Source organism: Sceloporus occidentalis, unplaced genomic scaffold (genome assembly GCF_023333645.1).
Source record: "Sceloporus occidentalis isolate IW3139 unplaced genomic scaffold, rSceOcc1.0.p SCAF_1, whole genome shotgun sequence".
Lineage (NCBI taxonomy): Eukaryota > Metazoa > Chordata > Lepidosauria > Squamata > Phrynosomatidae > Sceloporus > Sceloporus occidentalis.
This window is the reverse complement of record NW_028316981.1, coordinates 132,468,827-132,483,559: the sequence shown is the minus strand read 5'-3', so window position 1 is coordinate 132,483,559 and position 14,733 is coordinate 132,468,827. Positions and strand designations below refer to the sequence as shown.

The window sequence follows — 14,733 nt, the reverse complement described above, 5'->3', positions numbered from 1 at the left end:
AGAGAGAGAGAGGCCAATGTTTAAATGGTTTACACAATTTGAACCAAAGGTTAAAGATCTTCATTCAGTTTTGGACCACAGCCAGAGGGTTACTAATGAGCAAGCAGCTAATGGATGTACAGTAGTTGAAATGATACTCAACCAAGTCCAGAATATGCAAGTATTCTGCAGTAATGGCACTATGACATCATTGGCAAATTATCTGCTGAAAATTAAACCACATTCATATGGCATGCAACTTTCCATGGAATGGTATTACTGATCATTTTAGTCTTCAGTTTAATAGCAACACAAGCCAACTACCCCTGGTAGAAACCAATCACAATTTAACTGATAGTTAGCAATATTCATCTAGGAAGCAAAACACAAGAAATCATAAGCATTCACCAGTACTGATCAGTGTGGTTATATATGAAAGGAAAGTCTTGCCAAACTGCATACCTAAAGCAATTAAAGTTATGGCTTTCTTCATTCCACTTTGCAATTTCCAATATTTATAAACATTTTCTGACTAGTTTATAGGTAACTATTAAACACAGCATCAAAATGTTAAAGACAAAATATGTTAATAGACAGGTGATGTATGCCTAGCATCTGTAACTCCCAAAATCTCAATGTTAGCCAATTGGAAATCTTTAAATGTGGAGCAATAGCTGCTGAATTGCAAAACTTTTCATTATTACAATACAGAAGACCATTATCAGGACTCAGATTTCTTGATCAAATTTGCCAGCAACCTGAAAACAAAAAGCTGTTCATTTATATGAAATGTAGTAATTTATCACATCCTCATAAGGTCAGCATGAACCTAAATCCATGAAAATCCCAAATAAAGAACTGTTAACAAACACTGCATATAACATCTTAGAAACCAATGAAAGCTTTTGAAAATCAGGTTAGCTTCAGACAAAATCAGTTGTGCTTAAGTTCCACTGATTTAATAGAGACCTAGGCCTGAAACACACGGGCCAAATAAGGTGGCTTCTGGGAGCTGTGGGAGTGTGGCATTCAGATGACGCATGCCCCAAAGCGGCCGGATACTGCTCTGGCACTGCAATTTGGTCCTTTGGAGTGAATCAAAAAGGAGCAGAAATAATCTGGCTCCTTGTAGCACCAGTTTGGGACCACAGTGGTAGCCTGCTTTGGAAGCAGGTTGTGCAGTCGCCGCAGTCCCAGCCCAATCACAGCTGGAACAGCCTCCAGCCACTCTTTACAGGCTATGCGCTTCGCCCCTTAATTACTAACTTATCCTACTAATTTCAACTAATTTATCTAAATCCAACTCAACATCTTTACCGAGATATTGCTTCTTAATTTTCTCCTGAATCAATGCATATACAGTCAGCCTTTCACATTTGCAGATAGCATTCGTGAATTTGGATATTGGCGATCAGAGGGGCAAACAAGGCAAGCCCCACCACCCTCCTCATCTGATACCTGGGACAGCTCAAGGCAGCAATCTCAGGCATGGTAGGAGGGGACAGGGGAGCCCATGCGTGAGCCCCGCCCACCCCCTCCGACGCCTGGGATAGCTCTGGCAAAGCTGTCCCAGGCATCAGGGGAAAAGGTGGGAGGGGCTTGCCTTATTTCATATGGCTACAGAATTGTGTGCTACTAGACAGAGGTTTCAATTTCAAAACAGAAATGACTGAGTCCAGTCCCTACATGGCTGGCTTGAATCATATCCTTATTTCTACATTTGAACAATTATTGTAATGTCAAGCTTGGACCTGAAGTTGGAGGATCTTAGCCCAAGTCTAATACAGTCAGCCCTCCATATCCACAAATTCAAGAATCTACGACTTGAAAATATTCCAAAAGGATAGAAATTTGAAAATGCAAACCTTGATTACGCCATTTTATATAAAGGACATCATTTTACTATGCCACTGTATATAACGGGACTTGCGCATCCCATAGATTTTGGTATCCACAGGGGGTGCTAGAACCAAGCCACAGTGGATATCAATGGCATATTGTACTACGTGGGTGCATTATATGCTGGTTTCCAGAACGGATCCCCTGTGTAAAAGAAGGATGCACTGTATTTTGTGATCTGTATAATGCCTGTTTTCACATCCTCGTGCAGTGGGGTCCACATTCATATTTACATCAAGATAAAACAGACGTACAACCTGAGTTTTAATCATACTTCCATATTCTCTTTAGGAAGGCAGCTACATTACCCAGTATCTAATTTAAGGCAGATTATTCAAAGACCCGCCTTTCAAACACAGGTTGCCATGGTTCTGCTTTCAACTGTTAGCCATCTCCATTTATAACACAGGACAACAATATCTAAGGCTGGGAAAGTAACATGTGACACCAGGGGTGGGTAGGCAGAAGACAGACAAACCTACAGGTAATTTCCAATAAAGGTTTTTAACTCCAAATTACTAGCATAAAAACAACTTCCTTGCCTGATCATATGTTGCAAAACACCTTGTTCTGCAATTCAGTGTCCAACTGTTTGAGCTACCTCTCTGCACTTGACTTCAGTTAAATGACTTTGGGACTCCTGTGAAAGACAAAACAGATTCTGTGTGGTGAATTGCAGCAAATCTAAAATCTGCCCACACGTTTTACATCATCATCACCACTACCACCTCCAGAACCTTCTTTTATCCGCCCTGCCTTAAAAAACCCTCACTCAGTTTATTACTCATTCTTGCAGTTGTCTTGGAGAACAGCTAAGCAGAAAGGCTGGACACAAATATTCTTGAATTAAATAAGCAAGACTGCCTTTTGGGGGCTCCTATATAATAATGTACCTACCTATCTTTACAAACCCTCTCCGGGATCTGTACTCTCTTGCACACTGACCGTAGTTCAAGATTACATACCATGAAAGGGTCAGGTTCACCATACTCTAAATTCACCTCAGTAGTCAACTCAAAATTTCCAACATTCATTAAATTTTCAGGCAACAAGCTTACCTCAGTAAACAAGATTTGAAAATCAAGAGAAAACCTCTCTCTGTGTCTTCAAGTCACCTGTGTACCCATGGCAACCCCATGAATTTCATAGGGTTTCCTTAGGCAGCAAATACTCAGAGGTGGTTTTGCCTATTCCTTCCTCAGAAATATAGCCCACAGCACCTGGTATTCCTTGGCGGTCTTCCACCAAAGTACTAACCTGGACTGTCTCTGCTTAGCTTCTAAGATCAGATGTGATCTGGTGCCTTTACTATATTTAGGCCTCCTCCGAATGTGTAGATAATATAATCCTTACTTCTATTGTAAATAAAGCTATGGAACTAGCTCTGGGACCCCCAGTTCCTGATTGTTAAGCAATCTGTGATTCCCTCTGGCCCAAGTAATACTAAATCTCATGTATGCTGCAACTCACAGCATGAAGAATTATATCCAATGCCTGTCTCAATGTTTTTCTTGGTAAAACCAAGAATCCCACAGTAGCTTGTGGCATGAGGTTTCCAAGACTAGAGCTAAGTTTTCAATGTGCAGGCAAACATCAGCTGCCAGATAGACACATAGGGAGTGCATAAGTAAGTAAGCCAGAACACCATGACTTGCGCAGCAGAAGAACATTTTGATGCAAGGCCAATGTATACAAGGTAAGAACTGAATGCCCTATCCCCTGGCCTGGCTCAGGCAGGCAAGGCAAGTGGTCTGCCACTGGCAAACCAGGGGGAGGGAAACAGAGATTAAACAGGGGAACAAATAACGGAGAACAACTAGATAGATAGTAACGCCAAGAGCCACAAACCAACTTTCAACACATCTTCAACACGCAAAGGTAACTGCATTTGTCTACCTTTTAGCTAAACAGTCCAAATATTAAAAAAGCCCTTCTGTACAAAACTGAACAGACCAAACTAATCTAGTTTTGGGAGGGAGGGAGGGAGGGAGATACACAGGGTAAAAATTAGCCAATGGGAGCTTCAGGGTCCAAAGCAAACTGCAGAAACAACAACAACAACAACAATACATTTTAAAATGTTTCCTAAATAACCCAGCCTGAGACGGCTTTAAGTGCCCTGCCTCAGTGCCAGGGAATCCTGGGGAATGTAGGGAAGCGACAGAGAAGGCTCCTTGCCTGGCAAAACTACAGTTCCCAGAACTCCCCAGCACTGAAAGCGGCCTGAGAGTGGACTACTTGGCAGTGTGTGCTGGCCCTGGAGAGGCCTGGGGAGGGCAGCCTCTGCCTCTTTTGTGCGCCACTTACTTACCTTCAGGATGTCCCCCCGTTTGAAGCTGAGCTCGTCATCCGCGGTGGCTTTGAAATCGTACTTGGCGACGGCTTCCATGCTGGGGCCGCTTCCCTACAGCTCCGGCGGGGCTCTTTCTCTCTGTGTGTCTCCGTCTCGGGGCCCTCCCGCTCCAGCCCTTCCTCTTCCTCCTCCTCCTGCTGGTGTCCGTGGAGCCCTTCCTCCGCCGGAGCTCCGGCGCCGTCTCCCGCGCAGGCCGAGGGCCCCTCCGCCCTAGGAGCCAAGGAGAGGGGGCAGTGAGCGAAAGGGGAGGGAAGAGGCAGCCGGATCAATGACAGGCGCGCAGGCAGCAGCAGCAGAGACCGCGCCCTGAGCCTCTCTCTCCTCGCCTTTGCCGCTTCCTCTTTCTGCAGCGCCGCCGAGTGGCAGGCGCCGCGGCCAATAGCAGGAGGCGGAGCTCGCTCGCCCCGCCCCCAGGCAGACTCCCCCCTCCTCCCTCCCTCTCTCCCCCCCCCGGCCCAGAGAGAGAGAGAGAGAGAGACAGCGCCCCTGGCCTCCACGCCCCAAGGAGACCCTCCCCCGCCCAAGGGTGGCCCCAGGCCCCAGCCCAAACACAAGGCACCACAAAAGGGAGGAGAGGAGGACATGGCCAAACAACAACTAGCCCCCCCACACACACACACCCCCTCATGCTCGAAATGGAGGGCAGGCCTACTCCACAGAATCCTAGACCTGGAAGAGACCACCCTGGGACAGGCAAGCCCAGCAACATCCAAACAACGATGCCCTTATGGGGACAACCAAAATACGCAATGACACCTTGCAAGCTTTCCAAGTCACACTGGCTCCTCCGTCAGGCAAACGGGGAAGACATTGAAAACCTTAGTTCAGATGGTAGGGAGGGCTATCTGCAGCTGGCACCTCCCCTTTGGCCATGGGGTCACTGGTGGCATGGGATTTCATATATGGCCAACACGGCTACCCCTAATGTCCTGTGCCATGCAGGCACTCACCATCTAAGCATCCCTGACAGATGGCCATCCAGCCTCTGCTTAAAGACCTCCAAGGAGGGAGACTCCACTACACTCCCAGGAAAGAGTGTGTTCCACTGCCAAACAGCCCTTACTCTCAGGAGGTTCCTCCTAATGCTGAGGTGGAAACTCTTCTCCTGGAGCTTGCATCCATTGGTCATCCTGCCCCCACCCTGCCTACCAAAAGCCAAACCTCCCTCCCCCCCCCATTCACATCCAGAGGCTAGGCCTGCTTCTTCCCAGGACACCTCCACCTATTAGCCAGGCCCCCTTCCCCAACTTCTGAAGGGAAGCCCTGAAGCCACTCAAGGGAAATAAAATGCCTTCTTTCCCCTCTTCCAAAAAATAGTCCAGTAGTAGTTTGTTGTGGCACCAGAGCAGAGCTCTACTTAGAGGGCAAGAGGGCCACCACCCTAAAGACGCACTAGTTGTTATGGTGGTGTGCCTTTTCAAGTCCTTTCCAACTTATGGCGACCCTATCATGAGGTTTTTCTTGGCAAGATTTGTTCAGAGTGGGCTGGCCATTGCCTTCCTTCCCCTGGGGAGGCTGAGAGACTGTGATTTGCCCAAGGACATAGGATTTTAAGAGACACTGGAGAGGAGGGAGTTAAACCTGGATGCAAAGACATATCCTTGTAAGTCTGGAAAATCAGTATGCAAAGTAATCTTTGGTGCTGCCAGAGATCCCATTGCACATTGATCCTCCTGCATAGGGCACAGTCTGGGGCCTTGATTTTGATGAGCTGGTAAATGTCGACTTGGCAACCTGTCACAAGCGCTTTCTTTCAAATGAGAAGAGAGAGCCCTTCCCCACCTTGCTATCAACTACATCATGTCCCTGCTGTTCACAAGAAAAAGGATGGGGTTGCTTCTGATCTCACAGGAATGGGTCGCAAATCATTTTCACATGCCATTCTCTCAAGATACAGGACAGCTGTGCCAGAAAACGCTACTGAAACAGGTGCCTATTCTATAAAATAGAATCTTCTGGAAACAAAAGGGGATTTGGGTGGAATTGCCTAATATTTTTAAGAGCAGGAGATCTCATTTTGAGTTATCAGACTGACATTTAGCACAGTCAGAATTTTTAAATAAAAGTGGTCAGAGGCTTATCTTTATTCATGTGAAACACGCTGCATGTAAGCAAATGCCTCCTTTTGAGGAAAACCAGTTTCTTATATCAGAGGAAATGATGTATATTAATGTATGCAAACCATTTTAGCAGGTATGGGGTCATGCTGACCCTGATTGTTCAGTGGTAGTTATCTTGCACAGGTAAAAATGTAGGGTTTGTGGCTTTATTTTTGCTTGTTTTTAAGAAGCACACATTTCCTGCATAATGGAGTGCCCTCCTCCAAGTTAGACACACTGCAGCTGTAATGATAATGCTTTCAACAGAGGCATGCAGTCCCTTCAAAGAGAAGCATCTTGAACTAGTGGAGCAGTTCACTTTTAAAAAGTGGTTTGCAAGACTGCCTCTGTGGCACTGCAGGAACAGGAACAAAAAAAAAAATGTTACTAGTACTTTGAAAATGACTAGCAGTAAGCAGACAGAGTGGGTGGAAGAAAGCTCCTGAGTGAGGCTATATCTCATTAGTAGCAATTACCACCACCTATTACAGTAGCGTGGGCTTTGCTAACTGGAAGAAGAGCATGACTCTCTCAGCACTATACATTCGACATGAATGCTGGCACAATGCTATGGTAAACTTTAACCAAAAGTCGCATTGAAAGACCTAGAGAGAACACTCCACTAGTCATTTGTAGCTCCTCCAGCGCAATGTCTCGCAGATGTTGACCACAGAATTGCACTGGAGGACCTAGAGATTCCTAGAGAGGTGTTCTCTCAGGTAAAACCATAAGTGTTTCTATTATTTGCAGTTTTTCCACATTCACCGGGGTCCCGTGTCCCTAACACGTGTGAATGTAGAGAGATAAGCGCACATAGGGGACTCCTATCAAGTTAAAGTATTTAGTCATTTAATTTACAAATTTTAATCAATTAATCGAGTGACTAAATGTGCGTATGTAAAAATATTAGTTCTGAAGAAACATACTTTGTTTAGTCTGATTACACATGTGTGTGCCATAGCAAACATTTTGTATGTAGGAAAAAGGAATTCCCTGTTTCAAAGCTGCAGCTGGCAAGCACACGGTACAGATGGCTGATTTTTCTTTTTAACAAAATGGTCTGCTGCCCAAATAAGGCCGGAACAGACAGCCCTTTAAAGCCAAGGTCCAGGCAGCTTGGGAGAGCAGTGTTTACACACTATCCGCTCCCATGCTGCCCAAAGTCAGGCGGTCACCTAGACCTGGGCGCAGTGTTTCTACACTGCTGGAACAACTTGAAGCTACCATGGGGTCACAGCAGGGTGGGAGAACACACCTTTTCCCAAACTAAAAAGGAGAAGATCTTTGACACTCCCTTTTCGGCCAGATTCAAGATAGGTTGCGGCCGCAGCATGTGTTTACCATGGCCCCAATCCATCTTTGGAAGGGACAGCTTCAAGCCTCCCTTCTGCCTGTCTGTTTCACCCCATAGTCACCTTCTAGTTGATATTTTAAAGCCAACTAAGTAATTGATTAAATGTTGCAACCCTAGTTAGAAACTAGGCAAGTTTGTTCTTGTTGTCGTTGATGTGTGCCTTCAAGTCATTTCCAACTTATGGAGACTCTAAGGCAAACCTATCATGGGGTTTTCTTGGCGAGTTTCTTCAGAGGGGGTTTACCATTGTCACCCTCCAGGCTGAGAGAATGTGACTTGCCCAGGGTCACCCCAGTGGGTTTACATGGCCAAGCCAGAATTTGAACCCTGGTCTCCAGAGTCATAGTCCAGAGCTCAAACCACTACACCATGCTGGCTATCAAGGCAATGACAAAAAAACGTAATTTGTGGAAAATCTTAACATATAATCATATCATTCAAGCACAAGAAAAGGATTCTTTCAAGCAATTATTTTTATAACACACATAAAGTACAGTACAGTAAGACACAGACTTAAGATTGCTTAACCTATTTACCCCCAACTAGATTTATATAAACAAGCCCTGTTAGGTTACTTGAAAGTAAGCAGGCTTAACAGTTGTATCAGAAGTCTTATTCCACAAAATCCTAAATACATATGCAATCAAAGATCCTGATATTTTAAGAGATAAAACTATTAGAAATGTGTGTATGTCATATACACATACTGTATTTATTTATATCAGTCTCACATATACAGCCATATTTTGCAAATTCAGAATTGAGAAAATGATGTCCATGCAATCCCAGCTCTCTTTTCGAGATCTCTTAACAATTTATGCAAACAAACATTCTTAACACACTGCCATCTGTAGTTCTTCTAAATGACTAGACATCCACCAATCCACTTGCCAAATTGCCTAGGTGGGTGGATGGTCTCAGCCATCTGGAGATATCTAACTGTAGTTTATGAGTATGTAAAGATATTAGTAATCTGTTTCAAGCAGCATGAATTCTCTTACACAAATGAAAGAAAACACTGCATCGCTCCCATACCCTCTATACAATCCAAAGAAGGGTGGGGATAAAACTGGTGGCAACACTACATAAATCATAAATACAAAGCTAGATAGTCAAGTAACATTTGTGGTCCCCATTAAATTAAAATCAGGCCCCTAAAAGCCAACTACTATTTGTGTTGGCTACTGATCCTATCCCTCTTAATTTCCTGTTGCACATTTCTATCTCACTACTTCTGAAGTTCTCCAGTACCTAATACAAACTGAAATATGGGCCTATCACTTTCTTCAAGTTATCTAAGCATAACAGAGAATTTAAAGGGGTGAGCAAGTGTTTATCTTTCCTGTCCAGCACAGTGAAACCCCTCCTATTTTTCTGATATAGAAAATTGGGGATGGAGAAATGGGGTTTTAGTCTGTTACTGGGCAACCTGGCAGAGGTTGCTGCTGGAAAGATTTGTGGTTTCTGCCTGCCATTCTGCAACCCATTGGGAGACCTTGATGAAAATACTGATGAACTGCACAAATAAAATAATATGTTTGGAAAACTTCTGTGTATGACATGGTATACAAACACAGCACAAACTGAAAACATTCTTAATAGTTGCCCTCCAAACAATAACACAACAGTAGTTTGGTCTACATAAGCCAAAATACTTTAAATTCAAAGGGAATTAAAAGTACTTTGCCTTGCATTAGCTTGCCAGGTGGTGGTTTTAAATAGTTATACCCATGTAACAGTCTCGACAGACACCATTAAGGGGAAAAAATAGATGCAAGCAGATAAAAGAGCTGACTTGATGGAATTATGTGATACCAGTTATGAAAACCCCTGACAATTGAGCAAAACAATGTCCAAAGATTCTAGACTTATTTTAGATAGACACTTATACTACCACGCTCTCAAGTGGGCCAGTGGTGCAGATCTCCCCACCTATTCTCCATCAGCTTGCTGTCCTTTTATGCTAAACATGTAGGAGGCACAATTTGTCATAACACAAAAATCAAGGGGCTAGTGGCAAAGATACAGATTGGCTCCATCCCTTCTGCCACCACCTCACTATGTTTCAGGAAATGGGAGGAAAATACAGTGGGGCTGCATCTGCACTGCAGAAATAATGCAGTTTGACATCAATTTAACTGCTGTCACTCAATGCTATGGAATACTGAGAATTATAGTTTGTTGTAGCAAGAGAGCTCTTTGACAGAGAAAGCTAAGTATCTCACAAAACCACAATTCCCAGAAATTCCATGGCACTAAGCCATGGCAGTTAAAATGATGCGAAACTGCATTATTTCTGCAGTATGGAAGGAACACAGGTGGAAGATAACATGATTCATCTTTCTTCCAACACTAGTCTTCTTGGTTCCTCTGCTGGATGAGTGAGTAAAACGAAACTTCCCATAAAATATAGAATCATAGAATCACAGAGTTGAAGAGACCACAAGGGCCATCCAGTCCAACCCCCTGCCATGCAGGAATGGAAATGCAGCAGATTGTTAGAGAATGAATGAAGCACTTTGTGCTTCTTCTACCACCTCTTGCATTTCAGTATTGGTTGAACAGGAGATGTTGCACCTTCTCGGGGCCTAATACAGACTGCAGTGGGTTTATGCAGGGGGTAAGGGTTCCAACCCAGTCTGGAAACCTGCTTGGCTTTGCACTGGAAAAAGAAGAGGGAAAGCACCCAATTCTAAATTTGCAATAGAAAAAGAGTAGGAAGCCAAACAAGGGTTCAGCATTCTGTTCGTCTTCTGGAACCTTACAAACTCACTGGGACAAGATCCTTTTATTTTATGGAGAGTAGCCAGTGGCTCATCTTATATTTAATGTATTTGTAGTAGTTCCTCAGTTTACATTACAAAGGAGATGACAGAAGCAAGAGACTCTCTGATGTTGCTAATGATTACTACTTTTTGCTCAACAGAAACAGCTGGCTCTGTAATAAGCATGTACATTGCATTCTTTCATATAGCATCCACCCTACAGGAAGGACTGATCATTGCCATAAGAAAAGGGCAATAAGGCCAATTTTCTATTTCAAAGGAACCAAATCATTCTTATTACTATTTGGGGATGTTATGTGAAATCTTCAGTAGCAAGAACAATGGTTCATTTCCTCCTTGTGTCAGGAAAAGAATTATGTTCAGTTTGGTCTTATAAATAGAAACTTTTTCTCTCATACTTTTCAGGACATATGTATTTTATAAGTTACGTAAGTATTTGTGGGCTAGTTAGTTATGTTTTTAAAAGTACGAAAAATCTTTGTGGATTTATTTGATAGACACCATTTGCTTCTTGTTGCTAGAAAAAGGATCAGGATTTATATCATTATTTCTAATTTGTTCTAGATATTGTTGTTGTTATTATTATTATTATTATTAAGCTTTATTTTTATAGCACTGTAAATTTACACAGCACTGTACATACAATCTTTTTAATTAGACAAGTTCCCTGCCCTCAGGTTTACAATCTAAAAAGACACGACACAAAAGGAGAAGGGAATGGTGGTGGGGAAAGGGATCAGGTCCCTCAGTTCTTCTCTCCCTCTGAGGCCTAGACCAAGGCAGATGGACTGGAGGGAGGGCTCTGATTCTTAATCAAAACCAGGCCTAATGGAGCTGGCCCTGCCTTTTCACTCCCTCGCAGGCCGGACCATGACTCTGGAGACCAGGGTTTGAATCCCTCCTCAGCCATAGAAAGCTACTGGGTGAACTTGGGCCAGTTACGCTGGGAAGCAAAGGCAACCCACCTCTGAACAAATCTTGCCAAGTAAACTCTGTGACAGGGTGTCTTAGGGTTGGCATAAGTCAGAAATGACCGGAAGGCACACAACATAATTACAATGAGAGTGCTAGTGTAGTGCGGTGGTTTGACTGTTGAATTATTACTCTGGAGACCAGGGTTTGAATCACTGCTCAGTCATGGAAATCCACTGGGTGATCTTGGGCAAGTCACACTTTCTCAGCCTCAGAGGAAGGCAAAAGCAAACCCTCTCTGAACAAATCATGCCAAGAAAAACCTGTGGTAAGTTCACAGAAATACTATATGTACACATTATATACTACTATGTAAAACATTACACCAAATGTCCCATTGGACAATAATAAAAATATGTGCAGGAGTTGCCACAGGTCAGTTTACATACACAAAGTTACAGTTCTCTGAAGAGCCCTGTAGGAGGCAAACATTGTGGATTTGCAATGTGCATTATACTGTAGGGGTAGCATTACACAATTGGCTGGACATGTTTGCTGGAAAAGTATGTCATCACATGAATGGACGCTAGCCACTTCTTCCCTGAAGCTACAAAACAGAAAAAATATCTGTCACAATATCTTGAGGTGGTGGTGGTTTCCCAGCTGACAAGACTATATTTTCCCCTTCTCAGTAATGTCTCACAGCAAACATGGCCCAGATGTAAAGAGTAAATTAATTTGGAGGAGTTGTAGGATGGTTTGGGGTATAAAGGCTCTTTTCTTTTTAATTTGGGACGGGGGGTGGGTGGGTATTTCTGCTTTATCGTGAATCAGCGCAGGGCATCCCATAACAATTCTAATTCCATACCCAATTCTAAGAAGCAATGTTCTTTTAAGATGCGGAACTTGGAAACATTACCTTTGACCTGCACCCCCAGAAACTCCTAGCTGGTTGAAGGATTACGGGAGTCTGGGTTGTGTTTGTACAACTTCTGGTTACAGTCTGCTCTTAGGAATCATCTCGGTCCCCGAGAAATGCCCTCCCCTCCAAAAAAGAAAAAAAAGCCAGCAATATATCCTATCTTTTCTTGGAACATTTTTAAGATTCTGGAAGCAAGCTTGGGTTGTATGGATATTTTGGTCAGGTTCAGGAGTTCACAGTACAGCTATCTACCCCCCCCCCCCTCCTTTCAGCATACCAGCTATTTTTACCTTTGCTCAGAAAGCATTCTGTGAGTCCTAGGAGAGCCTAGCTACATGTCTGGAGTTTCTCAAAACACAACAACCCTGCACTCTGTATTTACTGAGGTGGCTACAGATCCTGTCTGATCTTGGAAGCTAAGCAGGCTCAGCTGTGATTGGTATTTGGACCAGAGGCTGAGAGTATTCCTTGCCTAAGAAAACCCTATGAAATTGATGGGGTCGCCAGAAGAAGAAAGGTGACTTGAAAGTATAGATACAGTGGGCCCCTGTTATCTGCTGGGGTTTGGTTCCAGGACCATCTATGGATAACAAAATCTGTGGATGCTTAAGTCCCATTGAATACAATAGTAAGTGTCCCTTATATAAAACGGAAAATGAAGGTTTGCTGTTTGGAACTTATGCTTTTTTTGGAATATTTTCAAGCAGTGGATGCTTGAATCCATGGATAAGGAGGGCTGACTGTACACAGAGAGCGCTCCTCAGCTGGACGTGGCACAAAATGGGTGCACAGGTTCCAATGCAATCCAAAAGCTTGCTTCTAATGCTGCCTTTTTAAACAGAACAGTTTGCTGAGGGCAACTTCCTCTTTCACAGTAAACACACGCGTTACAGGAGAACCTCATTTCAGTGGCACAATCCAACATGGAAACTATGAACTCAGCACAACGTTCCTTCTGATAACTGCCCTATAGGTCTACTATAATCATATATATGTATGTATACACACACACATAATTATTTTAACACCTTTGTGTGATGAAGAAGCCAGAGGAGGTTTGAAAGCTTGTGACACACATGGTATGCCTTTTGTTTGGCCCCATAAAGGTATCCCTGTTTTGTGGATTTAGGACTTTGCTATGTGGCCAACAGGGCTACTGCCCCTGGATAGGTTTCTGGTGAAACAGATGCCTTACAAACTGATTCAGACCACTCCATACAAACCAGAGCCTTGACACGTTCCGCAAAACAAACATACCCACACACCCCACAATTGACACTGAGATGTATGTGTGTGTGTGCCTTCCTCCCCTTTGTAAGTGTGCAAAGGGACCTTGTAGCACTTTTTGGGACTAACCCGGGTCCAAAATACATTGCAGAAATAATCCATGTTGAGACCGCGTTAACTGCTCTGGCTCAGTGCTAGGGAACCCTGGGAATTGTGGTTTATTGTGTCGCCAGAGCTCTCTCCCTGACAAGGCTAAATATCACACAAAAGCCCAGTTCCCAGAATCCCCTAGCACTGAGCCAGGGCAGTTTAAAGCGGTCTCAAAGTGAACTATTCCTGCAGTGTGTGCTTTGAACCTTAGCCTTCTCTGCCAGAGGGCTCTGGTGCCCCAACAAACTACAGTTCCCAATATACTATAATAATACAAATAAATTACTAGTGTATTTATTATTATTATTATTATTATTATTCCACAGCATGGAGAGCCATGGCAGTTAAAAGTGGCGTGGAGAAAAAGGCTGCATCCACATTGGAGAAATAATAACCCGGTTTGGCTGCGCTTTAACTTGTTGTCTGGCTCAAGGCTATGGAATTCTGGGAGCTCCGCTCTGGGCCCCACAACAAACTCCAACTCCCAGAATTCCATAGCCTTGAGCCAGACAAGAGTTAAAAAGGGGGGGAAGGGAGCTGGAGTGTCCCCTTCCTCCCAGAGTCTCTCTCTCTCTCTCTCTCGCCCTGGCACCAGCCTCCCCGCCCTGACAAGCAGCTGCTGCAAAAGGCCCCTCCCGCCTTGCGTGTGTGTCAGCACAACTAGAGGAAGAAAGTCCACTGCGGCTTCCGTAGAGCTCCCCTCTTACCGTAATAAGCCCGCTGGGGTTCCGCTCCAAGCGGCCCCCTCTCTCTCTCTTTTGCCTTCCTGCCTCCCCTCTCTCTCTCTCTCTCTCCTCCCCCGCCCCGCCTCAGCGGCTTCTGTCTTCGGCCTCAGCAGTGGAACAGCTTCCGCCACGGTCTTCTCGCGAGAACGCCGCAGAGCGGGCGGGGCTGGGAGGAGGAGGAGGAGGAGGAGAGGGATGGATGAGACGTTCCCTGGTGCTGGAGAGCGCATGCGCGCAGGTGGGACTGCCTGAAGGAGTTGATTGGTTGCCATGTTGAAATCTGGAGAGGGCTCCTGGGCCTTTAATGGGTGCCTTGGAAGATTAAGG

The 14,733-nt window shown here is 44.3% G+C and overlaps 1 protein-coding gene across 1 annotated transcript in view; it reads right to left on the bottom strand.

Annotated features, from left to right (window-relative positions):
* Positions 1–14,490, bottom strand: part of GRB2 (growth factor receptor bound protein 2) — a 63,171-nt gene extending 48,681 nt beyond the window's left edge. The window contains exons 1-2 of the mRNA XM_089536433.1: positions 14,389–14,490; positions 4,190–4,441 (exon numbers count right to left, since the gene is read on the bottom strand). Of these exons, the coding sequence (XP_089392559.1) occupies positions 4,190–4,267 (78 nt within the window). The 5' untranslated portion in view covers positions 4,268–4,441; positions 14,389–14,490. The remainder of the gene's footprint in view (positions 1–4,189; positions 4,442–14,388) is intronic.
* Between the last annotated feature and the right edge of the window lie 243 nt (positions 14,491–14,733).